At 40.7% G+C, this 21,759-nt stretch overlaps 1 protein-coding gene across 1 annotated transcript; it reads right to left on the reverse strand.

The window, feature by feature from the left end:
- Positions 1-293: 293 nt before the first annotated feature.
- zgc:153615 (uncharacterized protein LOC777747 homolog) lies at positions 294-20,261 on the reverse strand. Its single transcript, XM_036597451.1, has 7 exons — positions 20,122-20,261; positions 16,478-16,596; positions 9,962-10,079; positions 8,528-8,728; positions 4,270-4,393; positions 1,929-2,022; positions 294-1,208 (listed from the first exon to the last, which is right to left on the reverse strand). Exons 1-7 carry the CDS (start codon positions 20,149-20,151, stop codon positions 1,136-1,138), a joined length of 759 nt encoding a protein of 252 aa, XP_036453344.1. The 5' UTR covers positions 20,152-20,261; the 3' UTR covers positions 294-1,135.
- Between the last annotated feature and the right edge of the window lie 1,498 nt (positions 20,262-21,759).

A 21,759-nucleotide genomic window follows, 5' to 3' on the forward strand; every position in this document is an offset into this window, starting at 1 on the left:
CCACATGGTGAGAGGCAGATGACATGTATCTCAGCCCCTCTTCACAGGCTCATAACTCCAGATGTGAGTCGCATATGATCTCGGAATTAGATGGAGTGGAGAGGGCGACTCTACAGATTCAGTAAATGTTTGAACCGTATTTCTGCACCATATTGTGTAAAGATATTGAAACATATATGGAAACATCAGATTTGATGCAAGTTTGTGGACCCCAGAGTGATAATGGGCGCTTTGACGGGAAATGCAATAAATGAAAGGTCTTCTGCTGAAAAACGATAACCTCAAAGAAAAGGTAATATTTGCAAGTAAATCATTTATTTATCATTTTTTAAACATTTCTGTACACCAAGTTTTCAGTCATGTTGCAACATTGAACCCTTTGGAAAGAGCACCTTCGTAAGACCTTCATGATGTCCTTCAAATGGATGAAAAATAAAGTTCACATTCTCAAAATACTGCTATAATAGTTCATTATGAACACAAAGGTTAACCACTACCACATCTGGCCACCACAGCGTCTCCAATAAGTGCTTGCTTTTGATCTGACTATCTTTCTTTTAATGGAGAAAGGCCTGATTCAGATTCAGTTAAAGTCAAATGTGATTTGGGTTGAATGGCTGGTTCTGTATGTCTCACTTTAGCCGGCATTTTCTTCACCCTGCTTTAGATACTTGCACTAGCTACGTTAACATTAGCAAGCAAAGGAGCTGAAGAAGAATCTGCAGGAACGTTATAAGAACGTTGTAATCTTTATGACTAACAAGCAGTCCTCGAAATCAGGTATCACATATCGAAGAGAATAAAAACACCCACAATTCCTATGGATCCATCTCTAGTGGATGGATCTGCGCTGTTAAACATTTAGCTTTGCACGCTAGGTTTGTGCCCGCAGGCTTAACACAGAGGGGGCTGTTCCTCTGCTGCGGTGTGGACATGCAGGAAAGCTCACAGCGTGTTTGACCGACATACATCCACACAAAGCTTGCAACAAGGGAAAATAGACACACGTCTAGAGAAACTGTGATAGAAAGGAAACCTCGGTGCGTACGCTACCACGACACGTAGTGCTAACAGCTCTGACCCCAATAACCGTGCTGTGAAGGCCTCTGCGAGGCGTGGAGGGGGGGCGGAGGGGTCACAGGGAGCAAGCGCCTTTCCTTTTGGCCAGGGCCTTCTCTGCCATGTGTCTCTGCTGACTGTGTGCGTGCCTGTGAAGAAAATCAGGAAAGGGTTAATAAATAAACCAGATTTGCACTTCCTGAAGCACAGTGCCTGCAAGGCAAGAAAATATGATAAAATTATATTTGTTCGGAATAAGTCACAGAATTTATAATAAAATAGCAAAGAAAGAAAAAAAGAAAGGAAGAAACAAAGAAACAAAGAAAAGAAGGAGGGAAGAAAAAGAAGAAAGGAATCTAAGAAAGGAAAAACTATGTATGTATGTAGAAGCAAGGAAGGACTGAAGATAAAGAAGAAATAGACAAAAAAGAAGGAATTAAAAGAGAAAGCTTGGAAGAAAAAAGGATGGAAGAAAGCAAGAAAAGGAAAGAGAAAGAAAGAAAGAAAGAAAGAATATATCAAGAAAAATGGAAAGACAGACAGAAAGAAGCAAGGAAACACTGAAGGAAAATAAGAAATAGACAAAAAAGAAGGAATAAAAAGAGAAAGAATGGAAGAAAAAAGAACGGAAGGAAGCAAGAAAAGGAAAGAAAGAAAAATTTAACAAATATAAAGAAAGAAAAAAGAAAGAACACTTGAACTATCTTCTTAAGGGTGTAGTTTTTAGCTTTGCATGTGTGTGCAGTTTGTAAGCAGCTCTATAGCATAGTGGTTAAGTCATTCACTCTGACAGTGGGTGATCCTGCAAGTTTTAGGACTAGGGTACAGAACTACTAGAAGTGGATCCTTCTTTCTAGCCAACCCCTGACCTGGTCAAGTCCTCCACGTCCACCAGCATTGCATCCTGCTCCACATGAAGCTCATCCCTCAACAGCAGCAGCTGTACCAGCTCCTCATTCAGACCTACAAAGATAAGGAGTCAGATCTCAGGCTTCGACCAAATCAAAGTCACACTTTCCCATTATTGCTTTTACTGCTGAATACTGACCTGATCAGAAATGCTAATATACACTACATGACCAAATGTATGTGGACACCTGACCATCACACCTATATGAGCTTGTTGGACATTGCATTCTAATGCTCTAGACATTATTATGGATATGGCATGCGCCCGCCTCCCCCCAGGCCCCCGATAACAGCCGCAGGCCCGAACTCCGAGCGAGGACGATGCCCAGCGAGGATGAAGCCCAGCGAGGACGCGAGGAGAACTGCGAATGAGTGGGGGATAGAGCGCAAAGCCTGAGCTGTGCTGAGGAGCGTGAGTGACGGCGGGAGGAGGGAGATGATGAGGCCGGCCACAAGAGGCACTGAAAACTGAAGCCACTGAAAAGTTTGTGCCGAAAACCGGCAGGAGAACGCCAACACACTGAGTGAGTCTTCGCAGCAGAAGAGGAGGCCATCAAGACTCTAGTCCACCTGCACATGGCCAGCTGGCAGGAGCTGCAGGCTGTCTGCCAGGACGCTGAAAAGAAGTGGAAGCAGCTTAAGGAGTAGCAGGTGGCGACCCGTCCGATGAAAAGTCTAGCCAGCTAAAGCCACTGAAAAGTGGTTTTGTTCTGGTTTTGCTTGTTCTGTGTGAATAAAGAGAACATGGCTGTTGCAAACGCTTCTCCTGCCTTCAGCGTCGTCCTTGAGCCCAGTGTAGTGCATGACGTGCTACAATGGAGTTGTCCCCCTTTTGTAGCTGTAAAATCCTCTTCTGGGAAGCTTACCACAAGATTTTGGAGTGTCTCTGTGAGAATTTGTGCCCGTTCAGTCAAAAGAGCAATGTGAGATCAGGCACTGATGTTGGACGAGAGGGCCTGACTCGCAATCAGCGTTTCGGTCCTTGTATGCTGCAGCATTAACATCACCCTTCACTGGATCTAAGGGGCCTGAAAAACAGCCCCAGCCCCTCATTATCCCTCCTCCACCAAACTTACTGTTGGCACTATGCTTTCTGATCAGTAGTGTTCTGCTGGCATCCACCAAACCCAGATTAGTCCAACAGACTGCCAGATAGTGAAGCGTGATTCATCACTCCAGAGAACACTTTTCCACTGCTCCAAAATCCAGTGGCAGTGTGCTTTACACCTCTCCAGCTAACACTTAGCATTGCGCATAGTGATCTTAGGCTTGCGCGCAGCTGCTCAGCCATGGAAAACCATTTTATGAAGCTCCCGACACACAGCTCTTGTGCTGGTGTTGCTTCCAGAGGCAGTTTGGAACTCTATAATTCAGCCGTCCCGCTCTGTGAGCTTGTGTAGTCTACCACTTCGTGGCTGAGCTGTTGCTGATCCAGGATGCTTCCATTTCACTACAAAATCATTTACAGTTGAGAAATTTCACAAACTGACTTGCGGCAAAGGCATCCTATGACAGTGCCATGTTTAAAGTCACTGAGCTCTTTAATTTGACCCATTCTACTGCCAGTGTTTGTCTATGGAGACTGCAAGGCTATGTGCTTGATTTTATACACCTTTTAACAATGCGTGTGGCTGAAACACCTTAACTCAATAATTAGGAGGGATGTCCACATACTTTTGGCCATATAGCATACAAACAGTTAACTCCCTCAAAAATGCTCGGAGATTTTGCTATGTTAGTGAAATATAGCTACACAATTGCATATTTAATGACATGCACATTTATGTAGTGAAGTACATTCACATTCTGTTAATGAGAGGCTCGACCACACTTCTGACTTTTTCCGCTTTAAAGGAAGTTTTTTTTCTTTCCAAAAAGTGTTCATCAAATCCAAATCATAATAAAATATCTCCTTTAATTACAAAGAAAATTTAGCGTGGATTGAAAGTTTAGAATCTGCACTTTTAACATTGCTCCGCTTGTCTCAATGAGCTACGAGTGAGAAATAATGTAAACCCATTAAATGGCCAGAACCAGGCAAACTTTAATTACACATCTCTATAAGCTAGGAATAAGTGAGGCAGTTTGCACTGCAGTCCATGTAGTTACTGAGTGATAAACTTTACATTGTAATAAGCCTGAGATTTTAAGAGGTTAAATCAAGAAACATGAAGAAGAAGTGTTTCAAGGCATATATGACATGTGGGACTTGGAAGGTGTTTCCCTGCGAATGAATTACAAACAGGTTCATTGTGTCTGTGTGCATTTGAGTATGAACAGTGAGCAGAGGCCTGGGCTCACTCTGAATCTGTGAGTGGAGGTCGTTCGTGATGACCTGTAGCTGACCCAGACTCATGTCCCTCAGGTCCACGGGCCTCAGGCTCCTCTTCATCAAACTTTCACTGATGTGGGGCAGGTGTGGCAACTGAAACAAATGAACAACGAACTCTCAGAACACATTTTATAGTAATCGTAATGGACGAAAATGACCAAATCTACTTTCTTTTATAAGTGTTGAACTTTATGATCTGTCTAATGCAGTCTGAGCTGCTACTTGTATGAAAAGTGCTTTATAATTAATTAATCTTCCTCTTCTTATCGTTATTATTCTATTTTTTTGTTCTGTTACTTTGGCACAGTTTTTGAGTTTGCTTATGCTTTTTGGGGTCACACACTGCCCCTCATAGACATTACAGACTAACATAAATACCCGCACACAAATATACACACATTAGCAACCACCTGGGATACCAAAGCAATAGCTTAGCAACACCTTAGCAACCACTTGGGATATCATTTGAACAGCCTAGCAACACCTTAGCAACCACCTGGGATATCATTTGAACAGCCTAGCAACACCTTAGCAACCACCTGGGATATCATTTAAACAACCTAGCAACACCTTAGCAACTAGCTGGGATAATATAGCAGTGGCCTAGCAACACCTTAGCAACCACTTGGGATATCACTGAAACAGTCAAGCAACACCTTAGTAACCACCTGGGATATCATTTAAACAGCCTAGCACATCTTAGCAACCACCTGGGATATCATCGCAACATCCTAGCAAGACTTTGTCAATCACCTTGGATATCATTTAACCGGCCTAGCAACACCTTCGCAACCACCGGGGATATAACTGAAACGGCCTAGCAACACATTGGCAACCATCTGGGACAGCATATCAGTGGCCTAGCAACACCTTAGCAACCACCTGGGATATAACTGAGACAGCCTAGCAACACCTTAGCAACTGTCCTGCATCCTTTTCACAGGCCACATTTATGTTATTCAATTTAGTAAATAAACAGTACTTGTGTATTAAAAAGTGCTCCATAATGAATGTGTTAACTTTTAACTTAATCTCACATTCAAGATCAGTGCGGTGTGACATCAGCTTTATTAAGCGGTCAGCCTCAGCACTGTAAAGGTCAGCCTCAGTACTGTAAAGAAATGCCCAGTTTGCTCTAACAGTAGTCTGGTTTGAGAGAATGACCTTGAGGTTTTTCTGCGTATAATATGAAAACTAGAAAAGCAGAAGCGCTGGAACTCGTCCACCGCACCAGCACTCTTCACAGATATGGTTCATTTCGTGGAAAGGCAGACACAGTGGGGTCTTTGTTGTGGAAATAAACAACAATCACCGAAAGTTCTCTAATTGCACAAGGGACACAGAGAAGTTCTCCCATTCATAGAAAGTGGTGCGAGTGCAGGGGGGATGGGAGGCCCCGTCGTGCTGAGCAGCACTCATGACTATGTGTGGCCTCCTGGGACTGCCTCTCTTCTTTCACTTTCTCAGTGGTCAGCGCGTCACTGAGCCCAGCGCTGAACAGTCATGCTCATTAACGCTCCCTCAGAGAAAGTGGGGTTTCTCCTGTGGCTGCAACTTCACAGGAATTTATATGAATCCAGCTAATTAAAAGAAAACAATCAAGGTCAGAGCGAAGGGTGGACGTGGTGTTAAAACGCCTCTCATGACTTAACTGAGGTGAAGCCCATGAAAATTGCCCTCATCTTTCTGAAGAACTTCATGAGACAAGGCTGGACAACTGACTCAAACCTCAGAGTAAATAAACCACCACAGAAAATATGAGCCCTGTACACAAACAATGACCTCACACTTCTCTTCACTGACTGCTTTATGAGAAACATACAGGCCACTTTAACCTCTCAGTCCTCACCTAGAAAAGATATGGAAACACTCATATTCATCTTAATTTCATTTTAAACACAATGTGGATTCAAACATTATAAACTGGATATCAAACTAGACATGACAAGCTGTATTATGTAATATTTCAAGCATTTTTGGAAGAAGAAGCTATTAACTGATTAATAATATAGTGTATTAATATTACTTATTGATAATAATTACCTGTCAAGTTATCTGCTTCAAGATTTAATTACTTTTTAAATACAACACATTCTGGATATTAATTTTACTCAAATTTTATTCTGGATATTAATTTTATTACAACTTCATTCTGAATATATTAATCTTTTAGAAGGTCATTCAGGATATTATTCTTATTAGAACCTCATTCTGGAGAACAAACTTCATTTTATTAGAATTTCATTCAACGTATGAATTTTTATTACAGCTTAATTCTGGATTAAAATTTTATTAAAGTTTTATTCTGGATATTATTTTTATTAGGACTTCATTTCTGAATATTAATTTTATTACAACTACATTCAAGATATTAATTTATTAAAATGTCATCCAGGTTATTAATCTTATTAGAACTTCATTTTGGATATTAATTTTATTAGAACTTTATTCAACATATGAATTTTTATCACAACTTAATTTTTGGATTTAAATTTTGCTCTGGATATTAATTTATTACAACTACATTCAGGATATTAATTTTGTTACAACTTTATTCTGGATATACATTTTATTACAACTATATTCTGGATATTAATTTTATTAGAACTTTTTTCAAGGCATTAATTTTGTTACAACATCAATATAAATTATTTTACAACTTCGTTCTGGATATTAATTTCGCTCTGGATATTAATTTTATTAGAACCTTATTCTGCATGTTAGGTTTTTTACACCTTCATTCAGGATATTCATTTTATGACAACTTCACTCTGAATATTAATTTTATTACAACTTCATTCTGAATATTAATTTCATTTTGAATATTAATATTAATTTATCCAAACTCTATTCTGGATAATAATTTATTAGTACTTTATTCTGGATATAAATTTTATTAAAACTTTATTCTGGATATTAATTTTATTAGAACTTATTCATTTTATTAGAACTTCATTCTAAATATTATTTCATTAGAACTTTATTCTGGATATTGACTTATTAGAACTTATTTATTCGAAATTCATTCTGAATATTATTTTTATTAGAACTTCATTCTGAATATTAATTTATTGAAATTTAATTTTGGATATTACCTTTATTAAAACTTAATTCTGGATATTAATTTTATTAGAACTTATTAATTGTATGAGAACTTATTCTGGGCATTAATTAAAATTTCAATTAGATATTAATTTTATTTAAACTTTATTCTTGATGTTCTACAGGGTTCTCAGTCATTACAGGACCATCTACACACATTTCTTCTTTTTTAAGTCTTCCTGTGAATCATCTGAGTCCTGTGACTCAGCAGGATCAGCATCACATTAGCTTGGCTTTATTTCAAGCTCATTATTTATGGGAATGTAGTCCATCTGCTTTATTAGAAACGCCTGCACTTCCAGTCACTGGAGCCTTTATGAGAAACACTTCAAGAGCAGAAAAGGCAACAAACCAAAACTGCCACCAGATAAAGAAAACATGTGTGGGCATTTCCTAAATGTCACAGAGCTGACTTAAGGTGTTTAGGTGACGTCAAAGAAATAATCGGGTTGGTCAGTCCTTAGAGGTCCACTATGCAGGTGTACGATTACAGACTGTAGCTCTCTAGCTGCACAGTTTATCAGGCCCCTCTACCTCATTCATCACTGGTCAGTTTCTGACCACAGGATAGCTGTTATCCAGGTGTTATCTGGTGGTTCTCATTCTCAGCACAGCAGTGACAGTGGCATGGTAGCGTGGAAGTGGTGCTGGTACGAGTGGATCAGACACAGCAGAGTTGCTGAGGTTGAGAGTGGACCACCACCCAAAAATATCCAGCCAAGTGCATCTCTGAGGTCAGAAACTGACCAATGATGGAGGACGACAGAGTGGCTGAAACAGACTGTTATCATTTTGGATATGAGTGTTTTTAAAACTTTATTCTAGATTTTTGTTTTTTTAGAACCTCATTCTAGGCATAAATTTTATTAGGACATTATTCTGGATATTAATTTTATTAGATCTTCATTCTGGATATTGATTTTAGTACAACTTCATGCTAGATATTAATTTTATTAGAACTGTATTCAGGATATTAACTTTATTCTAGATATTAATTTATTAGAACTTTATTCTAGACACTGATTGATTAGAATGTATTAGAATTTTATAATAACTTCATTCTGGATGTGAATTTTATTAGAACTTCATTTTTAATGGTACTGAATGAGTGGTTGTAGCGCTGACCAGGTCAGCCACGGGGGATCTGCGGTGCAGCTGGATCTGTCGCTCCACCTCCACCTGCATGCGGGCCATGGGCCGGGCGAGAGCGAGCGCCCCCCGCGCCTCCTCCTGCAGCCGCCGCTGCACTCGCCAAAACTCACAGTCCTCCTGCTCCAGGTCCTCCTCCCCCGTGTCCCGGTCCGACAGAGAGGAGCTCTGCTTACTCTGAGCAGGAAACACAGACAGAGACAGTGAAGCACGTCTGGAATCAGGAGATAACAAGAGCTCCACACTGGTCAGTACAGTTGGTCATCTTGCCTATACTCTGCTCACCCAGGCCTTCTTGTTTCATTTTTTAGTTTCTCCATGCTATTTGTAACTAGAAACACCTGTAAATTATGTAAAATTAATAATTCAGAGAAAAATGCAAGTGTGCAGTGCACCAACAAAACCCTGGAAACCATATTGGACACTGTAGCAACCACCAGACATACCATAACAACCCTTTCAGCAACACCCTAGCAATCACCTGGGATAACATAGCAACCACCTAGCAACACCTTAGCAACCATCTAGCAAAACCCTAGAAACTACTTTGGACACTGTAGCAACCACCAGACATACCATAACAACCCTTTCAGCAACACCCTAGCAATCACCTGGGATAACATAGCAACCACCTAGCAACACCTTAGCAACCATCTAGCAAAACCCTAGAAACTACTTTGGACACTGTAGCAACCACCAGACATACCATAACAACCCTTTCAGCAACACCCTAGCAACCACCTGGGATAACATAGCAACCACCTAGCAACACCGTAGCAACCATCTAGCAAAACCCTAGAAACTACTTTGGACACTGTAGCAACCACCAGGCATACCATAACAACCCTTTCAGCAACACCCTAGCAACCACCTGGGATAACATAGTAACCACCTAGCAACACCTTAGCAACCACTTTAGATACCATAGCAGCCCCCTAGCAAAACCCTAGAAACCTCATTGGACACTGTAGCAACCATCAGACATACCATAACAACCTTTTAACAACACCCTAGTAACCACCTGGGATAACAGCAACCACCTAGTAATACCTTACACACAATCTGGGGTACCATAGCAACCACTAGAAATAACATAGTGACCTCCTAAAATTGACTTTATATTGACCTTTTGGCAACACCCTAGCAACCGTCTGGAAACTGACCAAGCTGCACAATCACTGCAATTTCTTCAGGAAATGCACTCTGTAGGTATTTTGGTAAATATAAATATAATATGATATAATTTTTGTATTTTCAACTAATCAAACCTCAGACAAGCGAAATAACGTGCTTCGTACTGTGTATTGAGAAACCGTCTTTAATTATCATGATGGTAAATGTTTGCCATATTGCCCACCTTTACATGCAGGCATAAAGTTTCCCATATTCATTTAATAGTCAAGCAGGTACCATTGGAGACAAGGGTGTGTCCAGGCTCGTCTCTGTCCGGCTGTCCTCCGCATCGCTGTCCTTATCACTGCTGCTGTCGTTCACAAAACACATCTGCAGGTTCACCCCATTCTGAAGCCTGAAACCCAAGAACAAAGAATCTATTTCAGGAATGAGTTGGTTAAAAATAAACGATGGATGAGACCCAAAAATAGCAGCGCTGTATGAAATCATCTCAGTCTGATCTGCACTGTCTGTAAGTGTTTATTCCCATAATGCCATTGGTCTTTCTCAGTTGTTTTAAATAGCAAAAAGTGATACGTGTTTTTAATGTTAGATCTTAACTATGAAAATAACATCAGATCTGCTTAAAATAGACTTCACTTTATTAGAAACACCTAAATTGTGCTTCCACTAACTGGCCACTTTATTAGAAACACATACCTTATACTTCCACTAACTGGCCACTTTATTAGAAACACCGAAATTATGCTTCCACTAACTGGCCACTTTATTAGAAACACATACCTTATACTTCCACTAACTGGCCACTTTATTAGAAACACCTAAATTGTGCTTCCACTAACTGACCACTTTATTAGAAACACCTAAATTGTGCTTCCACTAACTGGCCACTTTATTAGAAACACATACCTTATACTTCCACTAACTGGCCACTTTATTAGAAACACCTAAATTGTGCTTCCGCTAACTGACCACTTTATTAGAAACACCTAAATTATGCTTCCACTAACTGGCCACTTTATTAGAAACACCTAAATTATGCTTCCACTAACTGGCCACTTTATTAGAAACACATACCTTATACTTCCACTAACTGGCCACTTTATTAGAAACACCTAAATTATGCTTCCACTAACTGGCCACTTTATTAGAAACACCTACACTTAATTAATGCACTTAATATTAAAATAGACATTTTTAAAAAATACACCTAGAAGTGTTTTTTAGTTAAATCTTGTGAATTTTAGGGTTGGAAAACATTGAACCACAATTATTACTATAGATGCCTTGTTAAATGTGACATGTATGCGCTCATCAATGTCGTTGAGCCAGTCGGGTGCGTTGTTGATATATGGGGTATAAGTAGCCATATTTGACAGAAGGCCAATATTTTGGGTTAGAGGATTGTTATTTTATAGTTTTAAACTATTCATTATTATTCTAAACTTTGGAAAGAAAGAAAAACCTTTCTATGAGTGGACATGTCCAACCCTTGACTGGTATTGTATTAGGAGCCACTGCAGGTTCGAGTAAAAATGCCACTGGAACAGTTATAAACAGTGCTTAGGACAGTTTTTTCAACACAGTCGTCAAATAAATGACAACAGGGCAAGATTTCCAATCTACCGTTCAGTAAATGTTAAAAGCATTAATCTAACAACAATTGTTAAATGGTTAAAGGCTCTGCTAACTAGAACAGAGGAGCTGGTTAGCATTAGCTTAGCCAGAGTGCTATCAGCTCTCCTCACCATGTAACAGGTTCAATTCTGCCTAACAGAAGCTATAAGTTTAGATGATTATGACTCGAATCTGAGGATTCAAGTCGAGCCGTTGGTGTTGGACTGACAGAAAACCAAAATCAAACCCGTTCTGTGGTGTTTGGATCCGTAGCCTACTAGCTAGGTTTATATTAACCGGTTCCTCTAGCCTAGTTAGCCTGTCTAGCGGCCTTTAATTCCAAGCACCACAGACGGTTCAATTCAGTCTGCTCTGCTGTTTCAAGCACAGAAACTCATGTCTGAGAGACAAAGTTGAGTGACTGGTGTTGGAGGGACAGAAAGCTGGAATCAAACCAGTTCTGTAGTGTTTTAAGCTGTAGCCTGCAGGGTTAGACTGGCAGCAGTGTAACGTAAGCTTAGCAGGCTAAAGGTTCCACCCACTGCAGTGCAGGCTCGGTTCCAGCTAATTGACACTCGCACCTGTTCAGAGAATAAAGACTCCAAGAGCACAAAATCAAGTGACTGGTGCTGGAGTAGCACCCAGAACTGAATGTGTTGAGCAGCTGAGCAGTGCGGAGCGGCACAGTACAAAGAGGCCTTTGACTGTGAATGGTACAGTGTAAGTGAAAACAAAGAGTTGGCTCAGCTCTTTGCATTTATAACCACCATTTATAATCACATTCACTTCCCCGCTGTGGACTTCCTGCTAAACCCCTTACTCACTCCAACCCCGTTCATTAGGAACTGTCTCTCTGCTCCATCAAAACAAAAGTGACCATTGGAACAGAAGCTTTTCCCACTCGTACTATTTCTTTGCCCACTTCTGCTTATGTGGTTCCATTTCACATGCGCCTAAACCGCTGGATGAATGACTTACATAATCGTAACTAGACTGCATGCCGCAGGTATCTCTCAGTCCTGCTGTGTAAGGTTGTGGTGGTGATCGTAGACCACAGTGCACAGATAATTCCACCAAATGCCAAGCCAACGGTAATGCCCCAGCCCAGTTAAAAACTGTTTTAATCGCCCTCTTATTGGCTGTAACATAGCACCATATAATAACTCATAGTGAGAGTTGGCCATGCTAAAGTACAGCCTCCACACGGGGGGGTTAGTTTTACGTCTTTTTAAGTCTCCATATGTCATTTCAAAACATTTTTTGTAATGTTTTATTCAAAGATGGATCAAAAACATTCAGTAGATATCTATATATATTTAAATTTTACTGTGCTGAATCTCTTCACTAACTATATTTATTATGATTTACATATTTTTGCATATTTATGTTGGAAAGGTCTGGCTCAAACAACAGATTTCTACTGAATTAGTTGTGTTTGCTCTAATTTACCAGACTTTTTGGTAACTGCTACAACTATTTCTGGGTCATTCTACCGAAACGTCCACTTTTCTATCTATCCATAGTCACCGATCCTAAGAAAGGTAACACCAGAGACATTTTTAATGAACAATGCATTTTACAAAACGGCTGCTACAGACCATCAAACCACATGTTGTCAATCATGGAATATCCACAAAAATATGGAATTTAATCCATTTGTGTTCTATTTTTTCACAGTTACCTCAGAATAAAGTCGGTCACACCAGAGACTTCAGCTAAAAGCTTCATATGAAATCATGAGCTAAATGAGAAAATCTCTGATAACTGAAAGACACAGTGGACTCACCATGTGCTTTTCTTCATAGATCCTCAGAGAATAGGTAAGAGGAAGTCGAGTGATGTCATCAGTGTGATTTTTATTTCAGAATAAGAGATTTTTTGTTATGAGGTAACACCAGTGACACGACTCCTGGGGACAACAACTTCATTATATATTTTATAATATTTATTTTGAAATTTGTTTTCTTTATGTCATTTAATTCATATATTTTGCAGTCATGTAGAGATTATTGCAGTTAAAATAGCAGAAAAACATGGTTTTACTTCAAAATATGGCCTCAGCCTTCACACATAACTGTGAGGACAAGCTCTTCTGTGGTGCTTGGAATTCTATATAATTGATTTAAAAACCAATATTGCTAAATTGAGGCTCAAGAAGGTGTAACTGTTAAAATAACTTATTGTTTTGTTTTAAAATATAAATAAATTGTAACCCTAACGTTTTTCAAATGTAATATATCTGTAAACACTAGGGACACAAAAATGGACGTTTCTGTAGAATGACCCTTCTATTTTTATAGATATTATTTATAGATATTTCATACAGTGTCCACATAATCTAAGTCTATATGAGACGCCACACGGTTTAATGTGCGTGATGATGGTGCTGTTAGCACCGTGCTAATAGGAGTGGTATAAGACTCCAGTACTTCCCAGCAAACATAGTTATGTTGTGACAACCTATTATTTTGCTGCCCACAACGTTGTCACAAGGTTGAAACGTAATTCCTCAGAAAACTGTGACAACGTTATCTGACAACATTGTGACAACATAGTGGCAACGTTGTCAGTACCTCCCAGAATCCTCATAACCCAGACAGCGAGCATATATCGGTCAGCTGGCTTGATAAGGTCGGCACCCCGCTGACTGTTTGCCACTGCTGGTCCACCCTCGGACCACCCGGATTACTGTCCTGCATACAAGCTCTAACTAGTTTTTATTCTCCTCAAACAGATTTTAAATGCACAGAGAGTTTTATTTTAGAAACTAAACAAATATTACAAACAACTGAGAGAACAAAAATGATAACTAGGCCTGACATAAAATGATTTTATAAAAAATGTTGTTGCCGACGCTGAGCTACAGTAAAATTCTTCACTAAAGTAATTTATAAAGTATAACTAAAGGAAAAATAAGTAAATTGGACTGTTAGTGGAAAATGAGCGATGATAAGTGGAATTTTTTGTAATACTCTGCTTAAACGCCGGTGGTCCGCCCAGAAAACACAGAGCAAAACGCCAGTGGACCACCAGCCTTGCCATCAGCGGGCAAACAGTGGCCCACTATCCTCTTGCTATCAGGGAAGTTCCATTATGGAACTGCATGGAATTTTGCGACAGGTAGTCATAACACTGTATGTGACAGCATTACTGATTAATCAGGTTGTGACCATGTTGTGACAACCTTGTCCAGACGAGGTAAACAGCACCACCTTTTGACAATGTTGCAGCAACACTGTAAGAAAGTAGACAATGTTGTGACAATGTTGTGTGTTCGCTGGGTTGTTAGCCTTGTAGCTCCAGCACAAAACCAAAGAAGCAAACTTCAGAGCCTTCGTGACCTGCATGGCTGGTGAACTACATTTGTTTTAAGGGGGGAATTTGTGCACATTTGATTTTCCACCCAAGTACTGCAGTAACAGTGGCTGAAACCCTTGAGTTTATCCTGCTTAATCTCTTTTTGCCCGCGTTTTCACTCTTCTCATGATGATTTACCAGCTAACTCACAGTATGCCCTCATTATTGACAAGTGAAAATGATGCAAAAGCCCAAATTTCAGAATTCAGGCTCGTAGTCCTGTATCTCAAAGTTAGGCCTTCACAGTAGCAATGACACACTGCCCTCTAGTGGAGGCTGAGCCAAAAGGCTCTGGCTTAATTCTAAACAATACAGGCCATTTTCCTACTGCCAAGGCTAGGCTTAATCCTTGTCTGGGGGAACACTCAATCTGTAGGTTCTCACAGTGGATGTCCTAGAACATTAGAAATGGTTTTGTAACCTTTTCCAGACTGATACATTTCAAACAGCTATTTTTCAGCTCTTTCGGATTCAGTTTTGATCACGGTGTAGTTAAAACGATGTGGCAACCACATCACTCTGATGATAAACTTGAATATGAGCGAGGTTTACATCCAGAAGGACCAGCTATACTCAAGCCTGACTGTGTTCAGTCGGCTGAATCTCATTATCAATTAAATTTGGTTAATTTGCTTGAGCAGTAAAGGGGGGCAGTTAACCTTCACATGGGTGATTTGCATGTTGGGTAGCTCCTTAAATAAAATAAAAAAAATGCATAAACACTAATTTAAAAATGTGTTTGAGTTTGAAAAGATCCTCTTTGTTTAATATTACATTTTAGAAGCATTTGCTGTGACATATCGTCGCTGTCCAGTGAAAAACATGTATCTCCATTTTTTGCGATTTTTACTTTTCTGCATCGTTTGAGCTCAGCAGCCGTCCTTTACATTGTGTGAGAATTTCATGATCATTGGACCAATAGAAATACTCCAAAACTGCTTAGAATAAAAACTCTTTCCATTAACTTACATTGAAAGCAAAGAACGTTTTGCCCTCTCCTGTAAAGTTACTATTTTGGAGACACTTGCTTTTCTTAGGACAGCGACGATCTGCAGTAATAGAGACAATTAAGATGGGGCATTTACTTTTTCACAGTACTGCGGGTGGAGTTTGTAAAGTGGCCAGTGAGTGGAAGCACAAGGTAAGCGGATGGCGAGAGGATGCTTGATCTTCTTTGGGCGTGCAAAAGTTTTGGCGCCCCCAGACAAATGACGTTTGGTTGAGTTTAAGTAAAAGTAGGTTAAGACCCTCTACAGAGAACACACCTCTGCACATTTCAATGCAAAATTATTTCTGAGTTTAACATACTGGGGGGATGGGGGATAAAACAAACCAGTTATGCCACATTTTATACTATATGTTTTATTTGTCCAACATGATAAATGTTTTTCCAGTGTTTAACTGAAAATGTGCACTAAAATCTGCAGAAAATGCCGTATTTAAGTTCCCTCTAAAAGAACGTTTTAACTTATCTTCACTCAGAAGCTCAAAAAAACATGTAATCCGTCCAGGGGAGTGCAAACTTTTGCATACTAACGGTAATCTGCTAAACCTGGTGCACCAGGCCCAACAATATCAGAGCAGCATGTATGGCGTAGCTGTATTTAGTCATTTCTTCAGTCATTTGACCCTTAAATGCATTTTTCAAATCCAGTAAAAGTGAAAGTTTGCCGTGGGAGTAGTGGCCCCTGCAGAAATGTAGCTTCAAATGTCCGACTTGCAGTAAAATGGAGGCCTGTTTACGAGTTCTTTGCAGACATATGGAGAATAATCAATCACAGCATGCGCAAATACGCACTCCAGCACATTTCCACCCACCGTGAGGACAGGCAGTTTTTGCCGCCCTTGCTGCAGCCGGTGAAGAAAGCGGGGCCGTCGTCATAGAAACTGCCGAGGGCCAGCTTCTGCCTGATTGACTCCCTCTCGTTCCTCTGGGCCTACACACACAAATACATACACACACAGCACGCACGTTAAATAAATGATGAAGCCAGCTCAGCCGTGAAGATCCAGCAAAGAGCACCACGTACTGTTTACTACCGAGGGCCGGGAAGATGAGAGTAAGAGCAGTAGTGTGTTGTAAGACTTGAATTAGAGTGGTCACTATGGCCATGGTGGGCAGTTGGGTGTGCGTGTGGGGGGTTTTAGGAGGAGAAGAGAGGGAAGAGTAGAGAAGTAAAGTCTGTCCTTGTACTGGAGGGGAAATCACTGCTCTCTTAGTGAACAGAAGGCGTGGAGGGGGCTTTCCACTTTTGCCGCATCTCCAATACTGATACACTGCCCACCTATTAGTGAGAAAGAACGCAGCATTTGGCATGACAATATACACCGATCAGGCATAACATTATGACCACCTCCTTGTTTCTACGCTCGTTGTCCATTTTATCAGCTCCACTTACTATATAGGTGCACTTTGTAGTTCTACAGTTACAGACTGTAGTCCATCTGTTTCTCTGCATACTTTGTTAGCCCCCTTTTACCCTGTTCTTCAGTGGTCAGGACCCACCTGGACCCTCACAGAGCAGGTACTATTTGGGTGGTGGATCATTCTCAGCACTGCAGTGACACTGATGTGGTGGTGGTGTGTTAGTGTGTGTTGTGCTGGTCTGAGTGGATCAGACACATCAGTGCTGCTGGAGTTTTTAAACACCTCAGTGTCGCTGCTGGACTGAGAATAGTCCACCAACCAAAAATATTCAGCCAACAGCGTCCTGTGGGCAGCGTCCTGTGACCACTGATGAAGGACTAGAGGATGACCAAAACACACTGTGCAGCAGCAGATGAGCTATCGTCTCTGGCTTTACATCTACAAGGTCGACTGACAAGGTGGGAGTGTCTAGTAGAGTGGACAGTGAGTGGACACAGTGTTTAAAAACTCCCACCCGCCAAACACAACACTCACTAAGTTACACACACAGTCTATATCAAGGGTGCCTAAACTTTTTTGCCCTGTAATGTTTGTGGTGGGCCGAGGCCAAGAAGACAAAATAGGTCATTAGTAACTTCTTAGTCATACATTTTGGGTTGTATTCTTTAAAACTACACTATGTAAGTTTTGGGGATTTGGAGACCTCTCTGGTGGAAAGGTGTAATTACACTACAGCATTCTGTAATGTAGGTTGTGTTTCGGAGTTTGTGTTTCCCCGAGTGGAAGAATCTGATAATTGCAAGCATATTGAAAGCCTTAAAAGAGACTTCAGTCAGAACTTGGTGAAAGACGTGTCTTCAGAGGATGTGAGTGAATTATCTACTAGTCATCATATTTTCATTAGTGTAATGTTGATTCTGCATTTGCGGCCTAGACATTGAGCTGGACCTTCTTTTTGAGCCTATGTGTGTGACATTAGACATATGACATGGTCCAAAAAACTAACAACCTGACACCTCTGACTTTTAAAGCGGCAATATATCAGATTTTTTTTTGGTTGAAATTAAAAGAAATAGCATTACTGCATCAGATGAAAAGATAAATATGGATGTAATTCACTTACATCCTTGAAAGACATTACCATTACTGTTCTCTTTGATTACTCTTTCAACACTCTCGCAATCATCAAGTTCATCCGCTTGGTGAAGTGGTCCGAAGCACAACCCACACTGCATGTAATAACACCTTTCCACCAGAGGGGTCTCCAAATCCCTTGAACTTACATAGAGCAGCTTTAAATGATTATTTCAGGCTTACGGGCTTACGGGGTGACTTACAGCAGCGCACAAACACAATATTGTAGGGTTCTTTTTTTTTTCTCCTGATTCAATAATACTACAAATCTTACACAGTGCTGCTTTAAATACTACAATGAGTTCCTTACATATCAGGCATACAGCCTTGCTTTTCAATTCAGTTGAAAGATATTCTTCATACTGGTGGTCTTCTCTTGTCAGTGTATACTCTTACACTCTTAAGCTCATATTCCTCCTACATTGTAAAAAACAGATGTTTAGTGAGTGTCTGAGAGGTCACCCCAACATGAGGAGATTGTGAATTTGAATTCAATGCTATCCTTGGCCCAGAGACCAACACAGCATGTCGCTGTGAGAGAAAACCTCGTATCTCCAGAATGGTAACTTTACAGGAGAAGGAAGAAACCTACTTTACTTTCAGTGTAAATCAATGGAACCAGACATTTTTCTGAGTCATTTTCAGTCATTTCTTTTAGTTCATTCACCATGAAATTTACATACAATGTAAAGAGTAACGGGTATTTTCAAATTATGTCAAAAACTGAAAAAATGGAGATACGAGGTTTTCTTCAGACAACAGCGATGTGTTAACGGCACTGTGAGACCTAGGAAGTCCTAAACAATAGGTGGGAGAAAATTTTTGATTGTAGCTATATTTACAGAAATAAGTGTTATTTAACTGTTTTCTACGGCCAACTTTGATGACAGACTTTCGACTGTTTTTTGGCATTTATTTGAATTTTTTGTTTTTTCACCCTTTTTACACAGTGTACATATGTCTATTGTTAATGAACTTGAGGGACTAAGAGAGAGTGCTCCGAGGCCTTGCACACGTATGTGCTTCATCTTCACCAAAATAACTCCAATCTACCTGCTGCTATCTCCCATAGCAACACCGACGGTCATGATGTGGAACAGCTAATGCTATTTCTGCTGCCATCATCCATCTCCAGGACGTTGTTTTCCTCCCCCGTCTTCTTCCTCCCCCCTTCCACCCTCCTGGGACTGGGCAGAAGGTGTGGATATTTTCAGGTGGATACACGCCAACCCCTTCTCATTCCCCAGAGCAGAAAGGGAAAAAACATCTGCCAGTTCTTCCACCTTTTCCCTCAAAGCCACACCCCACTCGCTTCATCTCACTGTCAAATTTGGCAGCTTCTCCCACTGGATTTGGGTTAGTCTGAGGCAGGCCTTCTGTGGATCAATGTAGACGAAGACAGATTTCGTGACGAAGCCTGTGATGTAAGGTCGTCAATCGAAGTCAAGCCGCTTTCTGGTACATTCTGGGGAGCCTGAAGTCCTCCCACTCTCCGCTAACGGCTGGGAGAGAGCAGGTCTGGCTGTTCTGTGGACTGATAAAGCCCTTTCCAGAGCAAACACTAACTCACATGCCCAGATTGTCCGAGCAGACCAGCAAAATTGCAAGAAGAATGGATTTCATCACTTGAACCAGCATCATCACTCGAATCAGAACCAGCCCGTCACTTAACATATCAAACCAACATGTAATTAACATATCAAACCAGTCTGTTTACTCTGAAAACACAGAAACAGCCTTGATCTCTAAATTCTACGCATAGAGATTTGATCAGCTCCACCCGGAATCGTGAAGCCATCAAGAAACAGCAATCAAAACAAGCCCTTTTCACAAGTGGAGCCAAGGCCAAGACGCCTAAATATAGATTTTTTCCCACACGCCCAAGCCAGATCAGTGAAGAGGTGGTCCCAAAACACTGAGGTAAAGGTTACCGTCGTCCCAAAATACAAGGCCTGCTCACCTGGTAAAGGCATTTCTCCTGGTGCACCATCCTTCAGCATGGCAGAGTGCAGCAGCAGCAACCGCCCTGCCTTACACTGCAGTGTGTGAGACGCTTCCCCAGAGAGCAGCTCTACCTTCACCACACACACACACACACACCACGCACAGAGCGAAGGGAGGAGGGAGCGAGAGAGAGAGAGAGAGAGAGAGAGAGAGAGAGAGAGAGAGCGAGAGCAATCTTCCTCCCAGGCACTGTAGAGAAGGAGAGAAAGGGACTAAGTGGCTATAAGAGTGAGGGTGGGAGGGGGTCCCACGTTCAGGCTCATGGTCAGACTGTGCTTTTCCTATCCGTGTCACGTTTAAGCTGATAAAATGGGAGAATATTCTATTGATTTGATTCAGTAGGTGGGTGAATTTCACGATCGGGTGTCTCACAGACATTACATTCACAAATATGAATGTAAAGTAAAGGTAAAATACATTTTGCGTACATTCTTCGCAACAACCTATGTGCATGTTTCAGATATATAACTTACATTAAAGGGCCCACATCATGGAAAACATGAAATAAATGTATGTAAACATTATTAAAGTATCAAAACATCCATACAGCCATACATCAATACATCCCAGACCATATATGGAAACTAACCCCTTAAAATCCCAGGCTTATGACATACTAAGGGTCAATATTCAGTAACTACAGGGACTTCAAACGCTTGTTCTGCCATCTCTATAACTAGAACATCTTTAGACTTTGGCCTGTTTGTACTGGCACAAAGACAAGCTTTCCTGGTGTTTCTTGAAGTCGCTGTAGTGAAGAGCATCTGCCAAATGAGAGTGTAAACTCTAAACGTGGCCCAAAGAAATGTGCAAAATAAACTTTATGGCCAAATATTTTTTAAATCAGTGCTGAATGTCCTGTAAATCCCACTTGCGTCCACAAGGAGGTAGAAAACATTGCCACAGACCACTGTAGTCGAGCGTCGTTCTGGGTTTGAGCTCCATTTCTCTATGACCAGAATGAATAGGGTTTCCGAAAAAATCGCCCCCTGTGTTAAATAAACATGTTCAGAACCCGATACGGTTTGTCCTGTGAACATTTTCTCCCGAATATCACTGGATCCTCTGAATTACGAGGTCGTTAAAGAGCTATAATACTAATATTGCTACATGTGAGCTAAAGCTACTGCGCATCAATTTGATGTCACTAAGCTACACTAAACTAAGGCGGGCTGTGGCGGTGCTCTGACGAGCTGTGCTACCTTATCGAAATGTTCTACTGTTGCGCATAATTACAGGTAAACCCGTAAATAAAACCTCTAGGTGGGATATTTTGATAGACTAAAACTCCTTATTAAAGATACTCCCCGTGTTAAACTACGAGGCTGAATTTAGTGTCTTTTTTTGCAGCTTCTTGTTTGAATGTTCCCGTTCCACCTTAAATAGCGCAGCAGCTGTGACTAGCTATCACAAACATTAGCAAACGAGACAAAATACCGACCTGTCGGTTCTGTGAAACAGCAAAAAATAAGTTAATGTTACTCTGTTAAGCGGAAATAGAGAAACCTCCTCATATCAGGCCTTTCAACCCTCCATGAAGCTGAGGTCAGCTTCTTTTTAGCCGGCTGCTTGGTCAAATTTTCCCTCATCAGAT

This window comes from Colossoma macropomum, unplaced genomic scaffold, assembly GCF_904425465.1.
Source record: "Colossoma macropomum unplaced genomic scaffold, Colossoma_macropomum, whole genome shotgun sequence".
Taxonomy (NCBI): domain Eukaryota; kingdom Metazoa; phylum Chordata; class Actinopteri; order Characiformes; family Serrasalmidae; genus Colossoma; species Colossoma macropomum.

What these genes read in the sequence shown, in the direction of transcription:
- zgc:153615 (XM_036597451.1), bottom strand. Translation starts at nt 20,151, where the DNA reads ATGGTGCACCAGGAGAAATGCCTTTACCAG. An exon ending in CCTCCACTCACAGATTCAGA is followed by an intron (nt 2,023 to 4,269) that starts GTGAGCCCAGGC and finishes TTATCTTTGTAG; the next exon opens with GTCTGAATGAGGAGCTGGTA. An exon ending in GACGTGGAGGACTTGACCAG is followed by an intron (nt 1,209 to 1,928) that starts GTCAGGGGTTGG and finishes TTTTCTTCACAG; the next exon opens with GCACGCACACAGTCAGCAGA.